This window comes from Montipora capricornis, chromosome 12, assembly GCF_036669925.1.
Source record: "Montipora capricornis isolate CH-2021 chromosome 12, ASM3666992v2, whole genome shotgun sequence".
In the NCBI taxonomy this organism is placed as follows: domain Eukaryota; kingdom Metazoa; phylum Cnidaria; class Anthozoa; order Scleractinia; family Acroporidae; genus Montipora; species Montipora capricornis.
The window spans coordinates 32,014,938-32,037,437 of record NC_090894.1 but is presented as its reverse complement, the minus strand read 5'-3'; the positions used below and the strand labels follow the sequence as shown (position 1 = coordinate 32,037,437).

Sequence of the window (22,500 nt, the reverse complement as noted above, 5' to 3'; positions counted from 1 at the left end):
CAATTTTTACTGGAAAAATTAATAGGTTTCTCAATTCTGGCAAACTAGTTTCTGTAACTGACATACAGAGGAAATAGTCATGGGCATTTAGACAGTTAAAAATTGTCACGCTGTTGTAAATTTAAAAAAGATTGATGACGTGTGCCGATTGATCATGCGCAAAAACAGGTTTGACAAGTTGTAACTGGACTGACTCATCCATTTCTTTGGATGAGCAGCAAATCAAAGAAAGTCGAGGTGGCTGGAACAGTCTTGTTTCCTCTTCCCAACTTATCTAGGAAGATTGAAAGAGACTCGCTTGCAGGGTATGGGACAGTTTTCTTGGGCCTCCTCTCTAACAAATAGAAAACTTGCCACTCCAGTGTAATCTATTCGTTGCCAATGGATCCCTTACCATTTTCACCACTAGAATTCCAGTTTTCCAAGAGAACTTGAGTATACACCACTGGACTCTAGTCGAGTGTATTGGACAACCCTCCTATCTGCATAGCATCATCTGTCTACCTGAGGTGCCTAACATCACAATCATTGGTGCCAAACCTTTTCTTGCTCCAGTGTAGGGTCCAAGTGAATATCTCCAGATTCTGTCATGCTGCAAGTTACTGCACAAACCAGACATTTCATTGGAAAACCTGCATCCACCATAGCCATACAGGCAGCATTGATTGCACATGAGAGTAACTTTTCGGCCGTAATGGAAAATGGGTTGAACAGAATTTATTCTTGACATTGACATATATTTGAGCACCAATTATAAAAAAACCCTGAGGCTTGCAACAAATTTTAATTTAGTACCAATCACACAAATTTAAAGGAACTCACATTTAAAAGTAATAAAAATTATTCTGGAAGTTTAATTGCAGTGCATGCAATGTGAACGAAGTTTATGCTATTGAGATTGCAAATTAATACCCTTTGTTTCTTTCATGTGATCCCAGTAGAATGCTAGAAATCAATTTGTCACCAACACTATTATCCAACATGTGTCATTAAAGATATTTTGTAAATAATAAAGAAACAAAGGGCTTGCAGAAGAGAAGTGTCTTTGGAAATGCTGCTTAGAAAACCCGACAAAAATTTGGAGAAATTCGACAAAGTTGTGAGCATAGTATCAGTAGATAAATTTTCAAAAAGCATTCGACTGTGTCCCTCATGATAATTTTGGAATTAAGTAGGTCTTTTTTGACTGGCTATGCAGCTTCCTCAATTAGCAATAGAAAAGTGTACACCATCCTTAATGGCACAGCCTCAGATTTTTCTTTTTTTTTTACTTAGCAACATCTAAGTTCACTCCTTAGCCCTCTAACTCCCAGTGACCACTTATAGATTTTACTCTGTCCAACATCAGACGATTTTACTCTGCAATGGGGGCCCCCTTGGGGCTTAAAGGGTTAATAACCCAGCATCAGATTTTTTCCTTTTTTGTTTACTTAAAAAAAGCGAAGAGGATACTGATCCACAATTCTGAACCACCTGAACCACAATTGTAAGAGAAGATCTTGGATGTCGAGTTGTCAGAACCACAGGTTCACAGCTGTTGCGGATAACTCGCTCTATTAGTTTCTCAGCACAACCTAAAAAAAAATCAACAAACTGTGCATATTAGATTTTCTTGTGGTAAATTGTGGTCTAGGGCACCTGTGAATCTTTGTTTCTCAACTTTTGAAGACTGCAAGTTTTACAAGTTAACTTTCAATGATTTGCGGAACAAGCTATTATCTGTTGTTGCTGTAAGTGCTGCTGCTGCATCATGTAGGATTAAAATGAAAGTTCAATGTTTGCCATTGGACTATGGTTTGAATTTAGAGTCTTGAAGACATTCCAGCCTGGAATTTTAGGCTCTGTTTGGTGGGCTACTGAGAATCAAGTGTGTTGCCTTGTCCTCTTATTATACAGTCAAATGATATCTAGGGAGCAAAAAAGGCTCATATCACATTAAATAAAAAAATAACTACTCAGGAAGGTAGCAATACAAAACTAATATTTGTTGCATTATCATTCAATGTTAATTTTGTTGTGCAACAACTGTTGAGTGGAGAAGTTGGATTGTGTGGCACCAATTCTTTCACACTTCAAGAAACCATCTACTTCATTGACTTAAGTGAACAATCTGTAAGTTGGCATTTACTTTTTTCCGTCTCTTGGGACTATTCTGGGAACTGTTTTGATACCTCAAAATGATCTCACTCCAATTTGCATATAGCCAAACAATGAGCTTGGGGTACCAGTGATCCTATCAAAGTTAAAGTACTATACTATACTCCCATATGGAATCCTTACAAGAAGGTGACATTAATAATATTATTTTTACCACCTGAGAAGGTACATTGCTATGTGGAGCTCTTTGTTAAAAGCATTATTATTATAGAGAGTCAAGCATAATGAGAATTACACCCTGTCCTGTCCCTTACGGTCTGAAGAAGGTGACCACAACGGCAGACTCTTGTTTGGAACTCTTTATTTAGGCAGGTGTAGCAAAGAACCACAGAAGGGAAACAAGGACCCCCAGATGAAAAAGAAAAGACCGAGGGAAGATGGGAAACAGGAAGGTCACATGACCAACAGGGGGAGAAAAGGAGATGGCTAATTAATGAATTCCTGGAAGGATTTCTGCCCACGATCAACAGCATTAGCCACCAAACACATCTTAACGGGTACTTTCCATCTGTCATATTGTCAAGTACATTCTAATAAGACCTGTTATTGATCTTCACTTTTTCCAATCACTGAATTATTATTACCTTTAACCTTATGCAGTGCTACCTCAACTCAATCATTTAAACATGGCCTATCTGTTAGACATTCAAAAGAGCCATTGTGCCTCCAATAGGAACAACAAAAATGGTTAAGAATCCTATAGGAGGCAGTGCATCCAGTGGTTTAGGCACTTGCCTTGAGATCCAGAGACTTTGACCCTGGTTGTCCTTGACTTATCTTCTCAGCTGCACTTGTCAATAGCCAACAGATTTGCCTAAAGTCATGTGAGATTCTTAAGCTGTTGTTGTTGCTCTGAACTATCGTTTCATTGATTGTGCTTCATTTGTAGGCAGTCTGCGGTCTACAATATCAATCGATTGACTGACATCGATGATCGATTCCATCGATTGTTCAGGCCCTGCTTACATATATGTATTTTACATATCACGCTTCCGTGATGGTTGTGGTAAGCGCCTTTGATTCGATTTCGATTTGGAACTAACACCTCACCTGGAACACCAACTTTTGGTCGAAAAATAACTTCTACGGTAGCTTTATCTATGAGTTCTCGACTTAACCTAACTTCTGCTGGGCCATACGTTGCTGCAATTACTTGCGTGTCTCCTGTAAAGATGAATATGACCACAAAACTGGCAGGATTAAAAGCATGACACTCTTCTAACCTCATTTAGACATTCACGTTTTTCTCAAAATTACATCTACATCTACATCTACGTAATTAATTTGCAAAATCCTGTAAGGACATCTATACAAGTGCGCGATATCAGAATCTTATAATACCTTGAGAAAAACTTGCAGATCCATCAGACTTGTTTAACAGACATTGTTCGCACCTCATCGATCTCAGTTCGGACGAAAAACGTGAATCGCTCGTTTCCATCACTTCGTCCACCATTTTGAGTGCACGTGTGTACATGGGACTCCCTGGTGAGGGACCCTAAAAATTACGACAACTTCCCACGTACCCTCCCTAAGATAGGGAATCAATAAAAGAAAATGGCTGCTGTAACGTGGATTTCCAGGACAACAAAACTTTGTTCTCGCCGGAAATTGTTTCAGCTGAGAACGGTTCCCGTTGCTTTAAAGGCTTCAAGAGTGAGTTGATCATTATTTCGCTGCGCGAATGAGGAAATGATAAGATCCTAGTTTTAATAGTTTGCTTAATTAACAAACTAACTTTCACATTGTAGCTGTTGTACTCATCGGACGCGGGAAAAAGCCGACATGATGAGGAATTTCCGGACAAGCCAAGATTTCCTGGTGCTGTAAATTCGTGTTACACAGAGAAAATGAGTTTTGTTGATCCAGAAGATGGAGAAAGCATTCCTGTTTACCGGGTTATGGATCGAAACGGGAAAGTCTTCGATGAGTCCCAGGACCCAAATGTAAGCTAAACTTGGGCAATTTTATCCCTAAACACGCATCATGAATTGTTCTTTTTGCATTACAGTAACATTATTTTATTAATTTTAATATTTTTGATGCGTTTTTTTTGTTTGTGCTTGTACATGTACTCGTGTGGGAGTGTTGGGGGCAGGGCTTATTACTCGCCCCAGTTTTCTTGCCGGGAGGGGACCTACAATAATGGCAAATGATAAAACACCAGTGGGATCCAGTAGATAGCGCTAGCCACCCTTCGAACAACTGGGGCCAGGATCTGAGGCACCTCTTCATAAGTTGCACTCCACAATGCAAAAACTAGACGCCCCGTGAGCATAAACTGGGTTGCCTTTGTGTTTGTCCTACTAATTGCCAAACCTAACAAGTTGTCAATCCGGAAATGAAACACTATTTATTTTTAAAATAGCTTCTTGTTTTTAAATAACTGTTGCATAAATTAAATTTGGTCAAGAACATAAAAATTTGAGGTTGCCTATTTACTGAGTTAGGATTTCGAGTTGGATTTTCAAGTTGGACTTCAAGTTAAATTTCCGAGTTGGATGTTCGAGTTGGATTTTCAAGTTGGATTTTCAAGTTGGTCATTGTAAAATGCACACTGCAGACCAGGGATAAAATGCAAACTAAGGTTATAATGTACCGTATTTACCTGTGTATAAGTCAACCTTTTATGACCTGAAAGGAAGCTCCAAAAATCGCCCTCGACTTATACACGGGTCAAAGATTTTGAGCCAAGTTCCAGCTAAGTAATTTATTCAAAATTAACATAATATTGTTGTCTTGGGCATAACGAACGCAGTGGACAAAAGCCGACAAAAGACTTCAAAATGAATGTAAGCAATTCCAGTTGAAATGAAAAAGGATTTGTCCAAATCTAAATGTTGAAGATACTCACAAGCACAAATATGAAATAGACACTGGAAATTTTCGTTTTCCAAAGGCAGAAAGCTCTAAAAGGCATTTCTGTTTCTTCGAATAAAGCACAATCGTTAAACGGCTTAGTAACCTGGCGCAATACCTCGTGTTTGCATGCAAGCATCGTCACTCGTGTTGCGTGAAAATGCTGGTTGGTAATGATTGTTTTTTATTCTTTATACAAACCTGGCTGATTTAAATCCTTTTGCAAACTTTGTATTGTTTGGTTTATGAGTTTTGTTTTGTTTGTCATGTGAGAAATTATAAGTGAAGGACCAATTAAACCTTGCACATTTTCACATCGTTCGCAAGTTATTTGGTGTTGATGACTCCTGCTTCTGTGATGTTGTGCTTATCCTCTAAAGCCCTTTATCGTTGAACAGCGAAACAGGTTAGTTTGAAGTGTTCAATTTTCTGAGAACTTTTTTGAAATTCAAGGACAAAATGCCTGCATATACAACAACTGCTGAACCACCAAACTATTAAGCACTTCAGGCCCTGATTTTTTTGTGTATCCACATTTCCAGTAATCGACGAATACAAGATTATTGTCCCAGTAACATTTAACAAAGAAATTAAGAAATTGCTTTTTTTTTTCCCATCAAAAATGGGAAACCCTTTAGAAGTGCAGTTAAGCCTAAGTATTGTTTTATGCCTAATTTGGCCTAAGGTTAGCACTTCTAAAGGATTTGGGCTTTTTCAGCAGTTACATTATAACCTTTAGTCTGCATTTTCAGGATCAAACCCTTTTCTGAGTAACCTTTTCCTTGAATGATGAAGCAACAAGCTTTCTTTCAAATAATTCTTGACCAACACGAATGAGTCAAATTTCCAATTGTTTTGAGTACAAATAAATAAAATTTCTCTCCCTTTTTAAGTACCGGTATCCCTTGCCAGTCAATCTAGTGACCTATACCTAAAATGGCATTCCCAAAAATTTAGGTTCCATTGATTTTCCAGAAATTTTGGTGTAATTGCCCCTTTTATTCTGAGTATTAGAGGAGAGCAAAATTTGAGGTACAGTGTTCTCACCAGGATTTTGTCTTTAGTTAGGGAATCCCAGGGCCCCCTTTCCTGAAAAATAGGAGCCCTGCACGACCTTAAGTGGGACAAATTTGCTTGCACTTCATGACAAGGGTGGAAAAAGTCCTTTGTGATTTCTCTGTCCATTTCATCAAGGAACGTTAAAATTGAAACTCTTGCGTACCAAATGTATGTGCAGAATTGTTGAGGCAATTGTTCATCCATTGGTTGTAGACTTAGTATGCAATCGTGAACGTTATTACATGCAGAATCTTTGGTTATGGAGGTGCTTAGTACACCAAGCACTAAGTCTAAGTGCCATTTGGTTTCTTAGGGCGATTGTATTCATGCTATTGAGTAATGATTAATAGGCCAAAAGGTAGGCACGCTTATGCTTACATGTATCTTTGGGGTTTTGGATCGCCTGGTAGGATGGGGTCGCCTGTTATGCTAGGGGTCTATACGTTATTAGTAATACACGCTATTTGCAAGGTTGTTTAATACTGGGCATATGGCTTAGTACTTTAGTACCAGTGACTAACATGAAAGGTTCCTAAAACAGGCAGCATACCTATGTCCATTTACATTAATGGTCCTAATTTTCTGGTAGCTGGACAAAGAAACAATACAGACAATGTATAAGAAGATGACTTTATTGAATACAATGGATCGCATCTTGTATGAGTCACAGCGGCAGGTATGTGAATTTGTTTGAACCATTGAAATTGTTACAAAGATCTGATTTACCTACAAATGTATAGACATGTTTGATGCTGTTTCTGGTTCATGGACCAAGAGAAAGGTATTTTTCAGAGCAGGACACGCTGATTGGTTATCTCTTTTCAGTTGTAGTAGCACACGTCTACAGTTATTAGGCTGGTGTAATATTGCAAATTATATTCAGTAAGTGTAGCGCATATCTTCAGCTACAAGGTTCAATCAATCATCATGAATGGGTATTTGGCATTCACTGTTTTGCAAAATAGCCTTTTTGATCAATTTGAGATTAGTCACGGAGTTAGCCCCATTATTAGTTAATACTGAACAGAAGGCATTATTCTCAGTACTTAACAACGACACTTTTGTTCAAAGAAAAAAGTATAGGATTCGGCTCTGACTTTGGACTTAAGAGTTTTTGTCCAATGGGTCTCAATTTGGCTGCGCGTGCATAGGATTTCTTTGCCTCATAGACTGAGACAATTGAAGACAGCCCAAGTAGGATCTCCTCATTCAGTGGCAATTGCGATGGCCACTAAACCACAGAAGACTACGGGACACATTAACAGGAAAATAAAATTATGTCCTTAAGAATCGTGTGCGTGAGCAGAAACAAGTTCTTGTGTTTTCGTTGCACACAATGCAATTGTCGGACTCGCGATCGGTAACACATCTTACCATGCTAATTACATAATTTTAGAATTTTCCTGGTATTTTTAATTGTATTAAGTGTTTTTAAATAGGTACCATCATAAAAATTTGTAAAGCATCTGTTTACTGGTTTTAATTGGAATAAACACAGTTACCCGGTAACAACTCTTACAGTTTTAAATGTGAACAACTACTCTACAATGGCACTTATAACCATATGGTTGGGTCACAGATTGTAGACTTTGGACTTTGGAATTGAACTAGATATTGACCAAGATATTGTAACTTGTAAAACATCACTGAAATACTGTGACCTTTAAACAGAATCGGCTAAAATTCCTTCGAACAAAGTGGAGGCTCCCCGTAGACTCTTGTTTTCAAATTATTTCAATTAATTGTTCAGTCATATTCATTGGTTTCCACAATATTTAATATTTATTTTCCTTTTGCACTGACAACTTCTGTAGGGGAGAATCTCGTTTTATATGACAAACTACGGTGAGGAGGGAACTCATTTTGGTAGTGCTGCTGCTCTTTTGCCTGAGGATGTTGTGCTTGGCCAGTACCGTGAAGCTGGAGTCCTTCTTTGGAGAGGTTTTACACTTGATGAATTCATGAATCAGTGTTATTCAAATCAATTTGATTTTGGCAAAGGCCGACAGATGCCTGTTCATTATGGTTCCACAAAGCTGAACTTTGTCACAATATCTTCCCCACTGGCAACTCAGATGCCTCAGGGTTAGTTTATAATAATCTTACTGGCAGTTGTTATAACAAGGGAAGGAAAAGGTAATTTTAAGATAACTGTTACTATACTGTTATTGGTCTGGAAAGCTAACTGGTTTTGTACTAGTAGGTATCGCATGAAATCTTGCATTTTTGAGCAAATTAAAAAGCTTTTGGTTTGGAGAAAAAACTATCCTTGTCAAGCAAGCACAGTGTGAAAGCCAGAAAGTCAAGCCAGTCTCTCGCAATACATCTAAGAGCAAACTGAATTCCACACATTTCATTATTAAATAACAACAACAACAACAACAACAGCAATAATAATAGTAATGATCATAATAACTGTTACAATATAAGTATTAAATTATTAGAAGTATTACTGTAGTGTTATTATTAGAAGCAGGCAATCGTCAGACTTAGCACAGTTGCGACCAACATTTCCTTTCATGACTTAACAGTCCAAATAAATTCTAGAACAGCAGACATGACCGCATGTACCACAGATATAGCCAGATGCTGCTGGTGCCGATGCTGTTTTCTTTGCCGCTGCTTTCTCTTTGCTCTTTTTCTTGTCGGCTTCAGCTTTTATTGTCTCTCCTACCTGGAGTGCCCGACTGCACACAGACCTCCATTCACCATGATCTGCAGTATGTGTGTCCCAGTTGCCTGTTGGCAGACCAGTGGCAAGCATGTCTCTCTTACAGACACCCTTGAAGCGCAGCTTAGGTCTGCCAACAGGCCTCAACCCAAATTCCAGCTCATTGTACAGCAGGTCCTTGGGGATTTGCCCGTCTTCCATTCGGTGCACATCGCCTAGCCACCTCAGTCTGTGCTGTCTGAGGAGGGTGAATGTTGAGGGAATATCGGCTCTTTCAAGTACCTCATTGTGTGAGACCTTGTCCGTGCATGAGATGGAAAGGATGCGACGAAGACATCTCATATGGAAGGTGTTCAAGAGCTTCTCCTGCCCAGCATAGGTTGACCAAGACTCGCTGCCGTGAAGTAAGGTGCTCATGATGGAGGCATGATAAACAGCAATAATAATATTATTTTAGTCTGGGTATTTTGTTTCTTGTTCTCCCATACTCGAGCAGAAAGCTTTGCCATGTTGGTTGCAACCTTACCAATTCTCTTTCAAGACAAGCATTGTTGGAGGTGGTAGAGCCGAGATAAGTAAACTGTGGCACGACTTCCAAGGTGTAGTCCAACCTCATTCTCTGCCTCAACGAGGTTGGGTGTAGTCTTTGCTGGTTAGAGCAGGCGTGGCTTCATTCCCTTGGCACATGACTTCCGTCTTCTCTAAACTAATGGTAAGTCTGAAGGCCTGGCATGCACTGGAGAACTGGTTGAGAAGGCTCTGGAGCTTTTCTGCGCTGTGAGCAACAAGGGCAGCGTCATCAGCAAGAAGTCACGTAGAATTACTTTGCGAACTTTGGTCTTTGCTTGGAGACGTGCAGTGTTGAAGAGTTTTCTATCAGAACGAGTCCGTAGCAGGATGCCTTCTTCAGTGGACTTGAATGCATATTTCAGGAGGACAGAAAAGAAAATGTTGAAGAGAGTTGGGGGCAATACACAGCCTTGTTTCATGCCGCTGTTTATGTCGAAAGCCTTAGACATGCTTCTGTCATATTGCACAGTAACCCGTGACCCATCATGAAACAACTTGATGAAGTTCAGGAGGTTTGGAGGGCAACCAGTTAATGGCAGGATCTTGAAGAGGCCATCTCTACTGTTATTATTGTCATTATTATTATTATTATTATTATTATTATTATAATTATTATTATTATTATTATTATTATTATTATTACTTTTATTATTATAAAGTGGTTTTTAATTATTATTATTATTACTATTATTATTATTATTACTTTCATTGTTATAATGTGGTTTTCATAGTGTAGTGGTTATTACCTCAGTCTGCTTTACATGCAGAAGGTCATCAGTTCAAACCTGACTGCGAAACAGATTTGTTATAATGCTGTTGAGCTTGTTCTGCCTGGTGGTCCCGGTGGATATTGCTAATGGGAGAACTGAACGTACGACCAAGAGATTTGATGCTGAATTGAAAGGCGAGTTGCGGTAAAATATCTTTATAGCATTTCTTGGGACTTTTCCAGTATGAGTAAGTGCTGTGAGAGGAGGCTATAATCTAAATAAAAAGGGTTGGGAATATTTAAAATCAGGGATTGCTTTACACACTACATGTACACCCTTAATATCGCACCCTAGGAAAGGAAAGATGATAAGCTTAAGACTGATTGACAGGTGTGATTGGGAAAGATAAAAAAGGTGGGAAGGGTAACAACTTCAAGAAGAAGAAATCCAGGTGGCAAAGAAGGATTGAGAAGAGGATAGCGGAATGGTGGCAGGATTTGGCAAAGTTTGAGGAGATGAGGAAGGGGACTGTGCTTGGAAGGAAAGTGATGGGTCGGTTGAATAGGGGGCATGAGGTTGTCAAGAAGGGGATGGTTGCAGTGAGTTTGTTGTTGAAGAGGAAGATCCAGTTTGGAAGCATGAGGGGATGAAGGTTTATTGCCAAGGAATTGTGTTGCCAGATGGTCAGGTGATGAGAGAAGTTGATGAGAATGGTTGTAAATACTTGCACTATGAAAATGAAATCACATGAAAATGCCATGAATTTTTCATGGCATTTTTAGAGTATAATCAGTGCAATTTAATTACTTATTAATGGGAAATTCATGATCTTAATAATGGGAATTTCATAGTCATTAAGCCCATGGTTTTTGGTACGTTTCATGGCCATGATAAAACCATTATTTTTGAGAAATTCATAGTTTTTTCATGCCATACTTTTCACAGGCTTTTTGTTGCTATGAAAAACCCATGGTTTTTCCAGGATGGAGGGCTGTTGTTTTAATGGACTTTTAATGGTATCCTTTTAACATGAATTTCATGGGGTTTGGTTTTCATGGCCCATGAAATTATCGTGAAACGTACCAAAAATGATGGCCATGATAATTTTAATGGTATTTTTAGGCCATTTTCATGTTTTAGTGGCCACTAGGTTTATGATGCCATGAATAATATGCTAATGCATTTTCATGGTGTTGAAACCATGAAAATGCTGTTTAAACCATCAAATGTCATGATGATGCAGCCTAGGCGTACCTTTGTACTGTTTTCCTCATAAAAATTAGAACTAGCACTCATAGAAGTAGTGCATGGGCACTAAATATAAAACCATTATGAAAGCCACTAAAAAGTTAAAAAACTGACAAGTTTAACCCTTTCAACCCCGATAGTGCCAAATGGCACTTATAGATTTTACTCTGTCTAACGCCAGACGATTTTACTCGTCAATGGGGAACCCCTCGGGGCTTAAAGGGTTAAGCTAACAGCGTGAAAAAACTATGTCCCTGTTTAACCCTTTCAGCCCCGATAGTGCCAAATGGCACTTATAGATTTTACTCTGTCTAACGCCAGACGATTTTACTCGTCAATGGGGAACCCCTCGGGGCTTAAAGGGTTAAACAAAAATGTATTTATTCATTTGTTACTGAATCAAGTTACACCCTTGCAAAATAACTCTGGGAATTCCAAATAGTAAAAAAATGCTGCTTGGAATTCTAAATTATGCAAATTAGCTTTAAATTACTAGGAATTTGTGGAAATTTCTATTAACAGTTACTACCATACTGTAGCTCAGACAAAAAAATTGAATACATTACAGATTTAAAAGCAGTTAAATCTTTTATTGTATGTACTCAAACATTTAATTCATGTCAAAATCTTTGGATTGGATTCTTGTTTTACATTTAAATGAACAAAAGCTCTTCAACATTTCAGATAAGTCACAGAACTACAACAAGCTTGCAAAGAGAGATCCCCAAGTGTACATGATGAAACCATAACTGTCAAGGAGACAGAATTGCCTGCTTAGCATTTTTGTCTGCTGTAAAGGACCTTTCCTTGCTGTCCCATCAAATAATAAATTTTTTTTCAGGAAGTGTCTCTTCATACTCTTTCATGGCAACTAAAAAAAATACAATATATAAACTTCAATGATGCAAGTAGTGATTCCTCTAAATCACTGATCATTTCTATTCTAATTCAAGTGTGTCTCTATACTTACAACAATAATAGCTTTCTCAGGCAATTTCTGCATTGATTACAGTACCTAGTTAAAGTGACAGCATTTAGCATTTTTACGATAAGAAATGGCCGTTCTTATACTAGAGACGCAAAATGCGTCTTGTGTTAGTCTTTATACTATACGAATTTAACAGACGCAGAAAAAATGTTTGCCCAAGTTCATCCCAGACGTCTCTAGTATAAACATGGCCAGTCTTTTGTCATGTATAGAAGGTTTCACGGTCGCCAACGTCATCTTGGTAGTGGGGCAAACATGGCAAAATTTACAGTGAATGTGTGGGAAAAATCGTGATTTTGATGCTCGATAACTCGAGGAAGGTTGATATTCTGAAATTTCTGTGAATTGCAAACTAAAGATATTAACTAAGAGAGTTAACCGATTAAATTTGATGGGCATCGATTCGCTGAGAAGCGAGAAATCGACAAATCGTTCTAAATTTTCCTGTGAACGGCTCCATTTTACAGACAAATATATGAAAAATAAAAATTTTATTCGCTTATAGTTAACGCTTACCTTTTTACTTCAGTTGTTGTAAGCATTTCCTTGCCTGGGGTAACAAAGCAATCGTCACGTACCACAAATTTGTGATCGTTGATATGAACGTTTGAATAAAACCGCTCAGAATTCGCCCAAGAGCTAAAGAGACTGGTTACTTAGGTACTTCATGTATCCCCAATTATAGTCACCACTGACTGCTGACCAAAACGAAAACGGCTCACTAGTTTCCAGTCTGGTTTCTCACGTGTTATCCAAGATGGCGGAGAATAAAAAACTTTCCAATGATAGTCAGATTCATTATACATTGACAAAAAATGAGCAAGATTCGAAAGATACTGGAGTTCATTGAAACGATTAAGTGCTGACTTGGAGAGTATAATTTTCAAGAGTAATGCTTCATGTTCCTGTTTGTCTTAAAGGCTGATCGTGAGCGCATCAAATAAGGTAATCCGTTGCTGATATTTCGATTTCTCACATTCTATGGAGTGCATCAGAATAAAAGCTTTCTTTTTCATTTATCCGTGTACACAGTGATTTTATGTTAAAAGTTTGGAGCCTTTAAGGGACACTGCTTAAGCCAAGTACATGTATTACGAAGAGTCAGTTATCTCAAAAGACATGCTTTGAATAAGACCAAACCTTGTAAAATTCAAGGCACCAGATGGAATCAAATCCTAAAAGGGCACTTAAGCTTTAATTGTTGTCTCACTGGACTATGTAGTACTATTGCAAAAAATTCTCCTAAGAATTTTTAACTCACTCAAGTTGAATCATTGAATGAAATTCCTAAAGATTTCCTTAACATCCTAGTCCACAGTACCCTTTTTGCTTTTAATTCCCAAACGTTCCCTAGAGTTCCAACTCAGTGAGTTTTGCTAATGGCACAATTTGGAATTCCTGGTTTTTGGATGCACCAGTTTTTGGAAATCAACCACTCTTCACTTAAAGTGGTACTATGATCAAAAAATCATTTTCTTTTTTTCTTCTGATATTGAAAGCGTGTTCGCTTAACACCTAACTGGCAAAATTTTGAGCTTTGAGTTTTATCCAAAGGCTGTTTATTTTGAGTGTAAGTTTTCGATTTCATGGTCCGCCATTAGTCACGTTCAAAACTGGCCGATTGGACCTCAGAGGGTTGGATCTAGAGAAAATGACGTCATTTACTCACTAGCTTAAAATTTCAGCGTGTAAACGCAATTTATTATATATGCAAAACACGGGTTGAAAAGTCTGAAAGCCCGAGACTCCCGTGCTGCATATTAATTAGGCCGTGTACACACGCATTGCATTCTTAAACTAGTGAGTGTTTGACGTCATTTTCTCCTCGACCCAGCTCTCTCAAGATTTTGAAGCTAGTAATGGCGGACCAATAAATAAGAAAATTCCAGCTAAAATAAACAGGTGTCTTTTTAAAATCAGAACTTAAAACTTGGGTGAGTTAGTGTTTAGTTAACATAGTTTTGAAATCCAAAGGGAAAAAAAAAATTATTTTTTGGTCGTAGTACCACTTTAAAGAAACCCACTCATACCTAAATTGCACTAAACAGCCAGTTAGTGGCTACATGAGTCCATGTACCACTTGCAATTGTGACATCATAACTTTTTTCATTACCAGATGTCTCATCTTCCATTTGGACTTAAACATGCAGTATTTAAGTGTTTGTATGTGTGGCTTAAAATTTGACCTTTTATTATTTGGTAATCTCAGTGAGCACTACAGCATGTTTGTAGAAAGGTAGGAGGTGTTCATTTAAGGAGGTTCAACTTAATAGCTAGTAGCCAACGGGTACTATAGTAGCTGTAGAATAGAAAGACTGTAGACTGTGATGAAAAGTCATGATCATTAAACATTGTAGAACGTATAAATGAGGTGCAGAGTAAATTTTTAGTGCAAATGACAGTTTCTAACATACAAAAAGACTAAATTATACCTAGTTTAAAAACATTTCTCTACTTATAATTTTGTACTAGTTGCAATGGTTTTCAGTGTCTTTTCAGGGTCATGAAAATTGTAGAACTAGTAAGTTTACCATGAAAATTCAGAAATTTATTTTCTCTGCTTTTTCATGGTATAGGTACCAAAGGCATCATTTTCATCGGCTATTTGAGGGGCATGAAAACAAATTCCAGTTTGATTCAAGACATTTTAATGGAGTGAATAATTTTTACAGCATTTTCATGGTGCACAAGGAATATCAAGTAAGCACCATGAATTTTGTAAATGCAGTTTTCTTGGCCATGAAAATGAAGATAAACAGTTTTTCAGGGCTATTTCACGACTTTTTCACAAAAGCTGGTTTCATAGTGTTGGGTGTGTTCACTTGGAGGGTTTGGATGAAGGAGAATGGGGATTATTTGAGGAGGGCAAAACTGGTGGAGAGAGGTGACAGTTGTATGGTGGGAATTTGATTAGGGCAATAAATGTGTGGGCTATACATGTAGGTGTAGTCAGGCACAGAGCAGTGATTTTGGATTGGAGTGATCAGGAACTAAGGGCAATGGATGTGAAGAGGAGGAGGATGACAATGTTTGCGGAGTTCCACAAGAATGGGAGTGTAGCTGGTTGTACATCAAGAGGAAGGATGGGATTGATCAGTGTGTAGGATTCTGTGAAAGAGGAGGAACTTGGCCTTGTTTGTCAAAGTGAATGACAAGTGGATGTTGAAGGTTGTTGAAGAGTTGTTACAGGTGAGATAAACAAAGAATGAGTACAAGAGGCCCCTGGAGAAGGCAAAGAAGGAGACATTTTGACAGAACCGGTTGCATTATGAAGGATGTCAGTGAAGTGGCTGAGAGGTTGTGGCAGTGGCTTAATGCTGGGAATTTGGAGAAGAGCATTGAGGGGTATGTTTTTTGAGGGTTTTTTTTTTCTGTTCAGGAGCAGGCTCTGCCTCAAATAGGTTTTCTCAGGCCATGATTGGACTTACATCCGAATTGTAGAGTATAATAATATTTTGGCAAAGAGGTGAAGACAGTTGGGCATGTGGCAAGTGGTTCTACTGGTTTAGTGTAAAGGGATTATCAGAGAAGGGATGATTGGATGGGTTTGAGGTTGTACTGGGAGCTTTGTTTGAAGTATGGTGTGAAGTGTGCTGATGTGTATGAGGAGGTTCTACATCAGGTGAGGGTTTCAGAGGATGACAGTGCAGAGATCTGTTGCGATAGGAGCATTGAGACAACACAGAAGTGGAACATAATCATCCAGACATTGCTGTGGTTGATCAGTTCTCTAATGCATGCGAGGACTTCAGCCTCAGCATTAGCCTGAAGAAGATGAAAGACATGTGCCAAGGCTACGAGGCTGGACCTGATTCCTCCAGTACACCCTGGTTGTTGTCTCGCAGTTTACTTATCTTGGCTCTACCACCTGACAATCCCTCTCAATGTGGGGCTCAGAAAAAAGAGCTCATTTGGTAAGGCTGCAACCAACATGGCCAAGCTTTCTGCTCAAGTGTGGGAGAACAAGAAACTCACCACCCAGACTAAAATAACATTGCTGTCTAGATATAGTGCCTGCATCGTGAGCACCTTACTTTAAAACAGTACTGTGAGTCCTGGACCACCTATGCTGAGCAGGAGAAGCACTTTCACACCTTCCACATGGAAGGATAAGGTCTCCAACAGTGCCGTACATGATACAGCAGGTATTTCCTTGATGTAAACCATCCTTGGACATCGTACACTGAGGTGGTTGGGTCATGTCCAACGAACTGATGATAGGCAAATCCCAAAAGACCTCTAGTGTGGCGAGCTGGGACTTGGGTGTAAGCCTGTTGGCAGACCTAAACCATGCTTCAGGGATGTCAGCAAGAGAAACATGCTTGCAATTGGTCTGTCCACCGACAACTGGGAATTGCTTGCTTCAAATTGAGGCAAATGGAAGACCATGTGTAGTAGGGCACTCGGAGCAGGGAAGACAAAGCTGAATGCCAAACTCGGCGCAAAGAGAGCGAAGACGAAGGCTGTTGCAAAGGCAGTAGCATCAGAACCTTCAGGCTATATCTGTGGGGTCTGTGGCCATGTCTGCCATTCACAAATTGGATCGCACATACTAGGTTCGCAAAATGTTCGCAAATGCAAGTTAAGTCATGGAGTGAATGTCCATCGACTGCCCCTACTTAAAAGGATCTTACCTAAAATATGCAGAATAATATCTGGGCACAACATCATTTACAATAACCCTCATTTTAATTGATTGTACAATCCATAATTAATCAGAGACTGAACAAATTTTTCTCCCAGTAAATTTACCACTTTGCTTTTTCAGCATCAGGGTATGGTTATGCAGTCAAGAGAGCAGGGACTGGAAATTGTGTTATTTGCTACTTTGGTGAAGGAGCTGCAAGTGAGGGTGATGCTCATGCAGCATTCAATTTTGCCGCTACTCTTGAAGTACCTGTTATTTTCTTCTGGTAAAATTGACCTTCTATAAAATGTTAATTTTAATTCTTAATTGTGCAGTGTGTACTTTAATCTGCATACTATTTTAAGGTCCTGAAACAAAGTAACTTCTATTTCAACAGTCGTAACAATGGCTATGCTATATCTACTCCAACTAATGAGCAGTACAATGGAGACGGAATAGGTGGGTAGAATGTCATCTGGATACATGTATTTTTCTCCATTCTAGTTTTAGCCTTTTCTTATTTTCTTTCATGACTGTGAGCGGATACATTGTAAATGTTTCGGTAAATCTATTGAGATTCCACTTTCTTCCACCCCCACAACACAAATACAGTATGTTTTACGATATTAAAAATAAAATGTTTGGGAAGTGGGATGATTTTTTGCAGGAGTTTATGTAAATTGTTTGACTGCTCTATTGTGCCGAGCTACAAGGACTCATTGGAGGCAATAGCCATAAATTATCCATAGATCTAACTTTAATGTACATGTAACTAAGGTTTAGGTGACACTGCTGCAGTTCTACCATAATGATATAATTCTTGACATTTTAGTGGTTAGTTTTTTTTTTCTTCTTTTAATTAGCAAAACAAAATTGATTGGGTCCTTCATGGTTTGTCATAACACTAAAATCAACAGATTCAACTGCAGCTTTATCCTCATCAGGATTCTTCAATGTTATTCTTGATCTTTTTCTAACTTAATTGAAAACCAGCTGGACGAGGCAGAGGCTATGGAATGATGGCAATTCGTGTGGATGGAAATGATGTCTTTGCAGTTTATAATGTCACCAAAGCAGCTCGTGAGATTGCTGTCAATCAACAAAGACCAGTTTTAGTTGAAGCCATGACATACAGGTTAGATGATGATGATAATGTTTATTAATTTTTAATGATAGAGCGGTTTTCAATTGAGTGTCGAAAGTAATTAGCGAATTGCTTTGGTTTTGCATTACTTCACTCAGTGATTGGTTCAAAGTTCTCGCACCACTTTTTCAATCAATCAGAAGTGAAACCAAAACCAATCGTGGCTTGCGTGTGTACATTTTCCTGTGCTTTGGTCGGCTACGGGTAATGACTTTGATTTTTGATTGGTTTACCGGATTGTCCCTGTCCTTTTTGATTGGCCACAGTAATTTCTTTGGTTTTGGTTTTACGAAACTCAATAGAAATTCGCTCTATTACTTAATAGAGCGAGTTTCAAGTGAGTGTTATAAAACCAAAACCAAAGTAATTACTTTGGCCAATCAAAAAGGACGGAGACAACCCAGTAAACCAATCAAAACTCGAAGTAATTACATGTAGCCGATACAAAGCGCGGGAAAACGTGCACGCGCGAGCGACGATTGGTTTTAGTTTCACTTCTGATTGGTTGGAAAACTTGGTGCGAGAAATTTGAACCAATCACTGAGTGAAGTAATCTGCATGAACCAAAGTAATTATCTAATTACTTTCGACACTCAATTGAAAACCACTCTAATAATACTTGATTTATATAGTGCAATTTTCAGCAAATGTTCAAATTATTGCACTTTACAATGTACACTCAGTAAATTTACACTAAAATAATATAAAAATATAATATAAAATAAATTTAGTTAAACATGTCCCCTTGATTAAGAAAATTACATTTACATGATTTATGCCAAACATGTAACAATTAGCAATTATTTGCGGAAGGCGAGGTGAATAATATTGTTGTTTTAGTATAATTACACTGTACTCAATTAGGTGATTATTTGAAAATTCTTTTGTAATAATCAACTCAACTGCAAACCAATCAGCCCAGAGAATTTTCATTAATCACCTAATAATTATACTAATGTGAGTCTACAATGCTTTCTTTCTCTCCCCATTCTCCCCTCAGCTCTTCAGCTCACTTGTGTGACCAAAAAGGACTGCTAGCAGTCTAGTCACTCTTGTTGTGTGATTACATTGTGATCTTCCAAGATCTTACCAGGATTTTTTTACCACTGTCAAAGAATGCTTTAATTAACAAGCCTTCATGAAGCTTTAAGTACATGTATGCTCTAAGAGCAAAGCCCCTAGCACCAATTTATTCCTTTTGACAGGATTGGCCACCACAGCACCAGTGATGATTCATCAGTGTACCGCTCACTGAAAGAGGTGAACTACTGGGACAAGGAGGATCATCCCATAGGAAGACTCAGGTGTGCACACATAGTCAACACTTATTTTGACATCATTCAAAATCATTCAACATGATCCGACATGCATACGGTGGCCAAACAAAAAAATAAAATAAAAATAATCACCCATGTGGAAGAAGCTATACGCTGTACATGTACTCTCCACCATACTTAATGCTACAGAAACCAGGTGAATCTGCAATCTTCTCACTAGCTCCTTTTCAAGTTTTTCAAGTTTAGTGTCAGTGTCATATTGTCATTTGTTTTTCAGACTTTACTTAGAGCATAAAGGGTGGTGGAACAATGATTTGGAGGAGGACTGGAAAAGAGAAGCTCGTCACCAAACAATGCAGGCATTTTCAAGAGCTGAGAAAGCACTTAAACCTCCTATCAAAGATTTATTTACGGATGTATACGACACATTGCCCAATCGACTGCAACAACAATACCAGGAATGTATGGATCACATTGCAAAATACCCTCATGAGTATCCCACGGAACTATATGCAGAAGACAAGTGAACTGGGTGGCACATAATTATGCATAACCATTGACGTAAAAAAAATGTTGATGTCACGCCTTTAGAGATTAAGAAGTTATTTCCAAATTCATTTCTTTCACTAAGCATGAAATCTTGGTGTCTGTTTTGCTTATTGTACTGAAACAGTTGGTCCGTTGACTTCCGGGGGGTTCCCCATAATATTTGACAGTAAAATCGCCTGGCGTTAGACAGAGCAATATACTAAGTCTAACCGGTTCAGGCTGGTTTGGGTGTCAAAGGTTTAAGGAAACAAAAAAATAGTTTTACTTGTGGAACCAACATATTTTTGTATTAACATTGTTTCTTAATAATTATATGAAGCAGAACGTGGTAAAAAGAGAGGTCGTGAAAAATTTTGGATAGTTTTGAACCAAAAATCCTTCAGAATTGTCTCTTTAACATTTTTTTTTACTTGGAAAAGGAGGTTTAATTTGTAATTTAACAAATTAAAACTAATAATGGTGTCTTGGGACATTAGGTATTTGTGACAGCCTTCAGAAGCAACATTCTTTTTTTTTTTTGCAATATGGCATATAATTTTGTGAAAAGGTCCAACTCCTCTCACCATTGAGCAAAGTTATTATAAGAAAAGTAGTTTGCATTTGTATATAAAAACAATCTCTAGAAAATGAAACTTTTTCAGTGATATCTTAAAATATTTATACAAAGCTCAAGTAGCAGTTGGTAGCGTTATAGCATTTTAAGGAATAACTCAAGGAAGTGAAGAGCTTCCAGGGTTATGTCAAATTTGACATGCAGCTCTGGGATAAATGGGGATTAAAAACATGTGTCATGGTCAAAGTTTTCTGTTTTGAAATCTGTACTGGCTTAATGATGGCACAAAATAAGATCTGCACAAGTAGTTTGGGTGTCAGAGGGTTAATACAGGGAGCAGGGTTGGCACAGTGGTGAGAACACTCACCTCCCACCAATGTGGCCCGGGTTCGATTACCAGATCCGGCGTCATATGTGGGTTGAGTTTGTTGGTTCTCTACTCTGCATCGAGAGGTTTTCTCCGGGTACTGCAGTTTCCCCTCTCCTCAAAAACCAACATTTGACTTGATTTGCGTTAATATTCGTTAATTTCAGTTTACAGTGTCCCCAATTAGTGCTCCAGCACTAGGACGACTAGACACGTAAATAATGTTCCTTTAATGTTCCAATCAGGATGTTTCAGGCTTTTCCCTTCAAATCTCTGACACTATTGCTAGCAATGAATGACGAAAGTAAAAAAAACTTTGCAAGTGCATTTTACACCACATTGCATTCTTTGCTGTCTTCTAGCTTCCTGCGAATTTGAGATTATAATTATGAAGAAGGAGAGCATCTGAATAAATTTCCAGTTTTCTGTTTAACCAATTAATAATAATCTGGATTGTTGATAGACAGTTTACATCACATAACTACTTGGAATGTCGGCATACAAACAAGTACAAGAATCCCGGGGCATGGATTCAGGATGACATAGCCCTATTACCGGTAGTTTACATGTACTTTCAGTGTATTCATTACATACCCAATCCCTTAGAATGCCAATTAACCACACCTCCTTTATTAAATGCTGCTTTACTCAACACTGCTGCTCCCTTCATTCTTTTTTCACAGAATCGTGCACTAACTTACGGACAGCTAGTTATCTACAGCTTTATCTAATGCCTGCATGTCTGGCATCCAGGTGTGATAGAGTTCTGACTGGTTATGAAATCACTCCTTAAGATCCAGCCAGCCTATGAACTTGGACTTGTATGATCCAAACCATAACTCGTCACCTTCATCGTGTATCTCACTGACATCAGGAACAACGCTGCCAGTTGGATCATGCAAACTTCTTATAATCTGACCATTTTCATCCAGTTCCAGAAGAAGGTTGTGTCTTTGACCAATGTAAAAACTTGTTAACCATGGCAAAGAAAACACCTGAGTACATTTAAGAAAAGAGTCAGTGTTCTAATACTGTAGGGTCATATGCTTTGCTGCTCTCCTAAAATCTCCCTTAAATTAAAATATCTCACTAAACTTCAGAATATACCTGTTTGTGTGCTTAGTTACCTGGCCAATGAATGAAAGTGAGGCTAGAGTTGACATTGTTTTGATAGAAGCCTAACTGTTTTTTAAAATTTAATGTAAATTCCAACTCATTAGCAAGAAACAACATCATTGCCCCATTGACCCCTGAGAGTGACACTTACATGTGATTGTAATAGATTTTACTCTGTCTAACACCAGATGATTCTGCTTGTCAATTGGGGGGGGGGCATCCTATGGTGCTTGAGATGTGAATGGGTGAACATAAGAAAAGGAGGGAGGTCTGTGTCATAATAGGATCAACTCCAGCCTCACTTTCGGCGGAGGGGTTGGCGCAGTGGTAAGATCTCTGCCTTCCAACCCTAGGGTCCCGGGTTCCATTCCCGGTTCTGCCGAGAGTGGAATATTTGGCGACCTTCTTTCCCGCTGAAGTTCACTCAGCTTTCCATCCTTCGGAGGTCGGTAAAATGAGTACCAGCATGCATGGACTGCTTAGAAGCGGCTGCAATTTGCGCCTGTATATGCTTCCAGTCCGCTGGGGGTAAACTGATCATTGTAAAGCGCCTTTGAGACGTTTGTGATAAAGGCGCTATATAAATGCACGACTTTACCTTTGAC

The 22,500-nt window shown here is 38.5% G+C and overlaps 3 protein-coding genes and 1 long non-coding RNA gene across 5 annotated transcripts in view; 1 reads left to right on the top strand and 3 right to left on the bottom strand.

Annotated features, from left to right (window-relative positions):
* Positions 1-3,651, bottom strand: part of LOC138027639 (exosome complex component RRP46-like) — a 7,562-nt gene extending 3,911 nt beyond the window's left edge. The window contains exons 1-4 of one of the 2 annotated variants that reach the window (XM_068875195.1): positions 3,499-3,651; positions 3,208-3,321; positions 1,453-1,574; positions 541-681 (exon numbers count right to left, since the gene is read on the bottom strand). In XM_068875195.1, the coding sequence (XP_068731296.1) occupies positions 541-681; positions 1,453-1,574; positions 3,208-3,321; positions 3,499-3,634 (513 nt within the window). In that variant the 5' untranslated portion in view covers positions 3,635-3,651. The remainder of the gene's footprint in view (positions 1-540; positions 682-1,452; positions 1,575-3,207; positions 3,322-3,498) is intronic. The other variant, XM_068875196.1, reaches the window with a different exon arrangement.
* Positions 3,652-3,674: 23 nt separating this feature from the next.
* On the top strand, positions 3,675-20,658 carry LOC138027637 (2-oxoisovalerate dehydrogenase subunit alpha, mitochondrial-like). Its single transcript, XM_068875193.1, has 9 exons — positions 3,675-3,813; positions 3,909-4,103; positions 6,665-6,751; positions 7,890-8,160; positions 17,031-17,175; positions 17,287-17,348; positions 17,883-18,024; positions 19,239-19,337; positions 19,588-20,658. Exons 1-9 carry the CDS (start codon positions 3,715-3,717, stop codon positions 19,835-19,837), a joined length of 1,350 nt encoding a protein of 449 aa, XP_068731294.1. The 5' UTR covers positions 3,675-3,714; the 3' UTR covers positions 19,838-20,658.
* LOC138027091 (uncharacterized) lies at positions 11,841-12,904 on the bottom strand. Its single transcript, XR_011127403.1, has 2 exons — positions 12,779-12,904; positions 11,841-12,145 (listed from the first exon to the last, which is right to left on the bottom strand). It is a non-coding gene; the product is annotated as an uncharacterized lncRNA (long non-coding RNA).
* Positions 20,659-20,991: 333 nt separating the features above from the next.
* The window catches only part of LOC138027638 (adipocyte plasma membrane-associated protein-like), an 18,817-nt gene continuing 17,308 nt past the window's right edge, over positions 20,992-22,500 (bottom strand). Inside the window, exon 7 of the mRNA XM_068875194.1 lies at positions 20,992-21,774. Within this exon, the coding sequence (XP_068731295.1) occupies positions 21,562-21,774 (213 nt within the window). The 3' untranslated portion in view covers positions 20,992-21,561. The remainder of the gene's footprint in view (positions 21,775-22,500) is intronic.

What these genes read in the sequence shown, in the direction of transcription:
- LOC138027637 (XM_068875193.1), top strand. Translation starts at nt 3,715, where the DNA reads ATGGCTGCTGTAACGTGGATTTCCAGGACAACAAAACTTTGTTCTCGC. An exon ending in ATGAGTCCCAGGACCCAAAT is followed by an intron (nt 4,104 to 6,664) that starts GTAAGCTAAACT and finishes ATTTTCTGGTAG; the next exon opens with CTGGACAAAGAAACAATACA. An exon ending in GTACAATGGAGACGGAATAG is followed by an intron (nt 17,349 to 17,882) that starts GTGGGTAGAATG and finishes ATTGAAAACCAG; the next exon opens with CTGGACGAGGCAGAGGCTAT.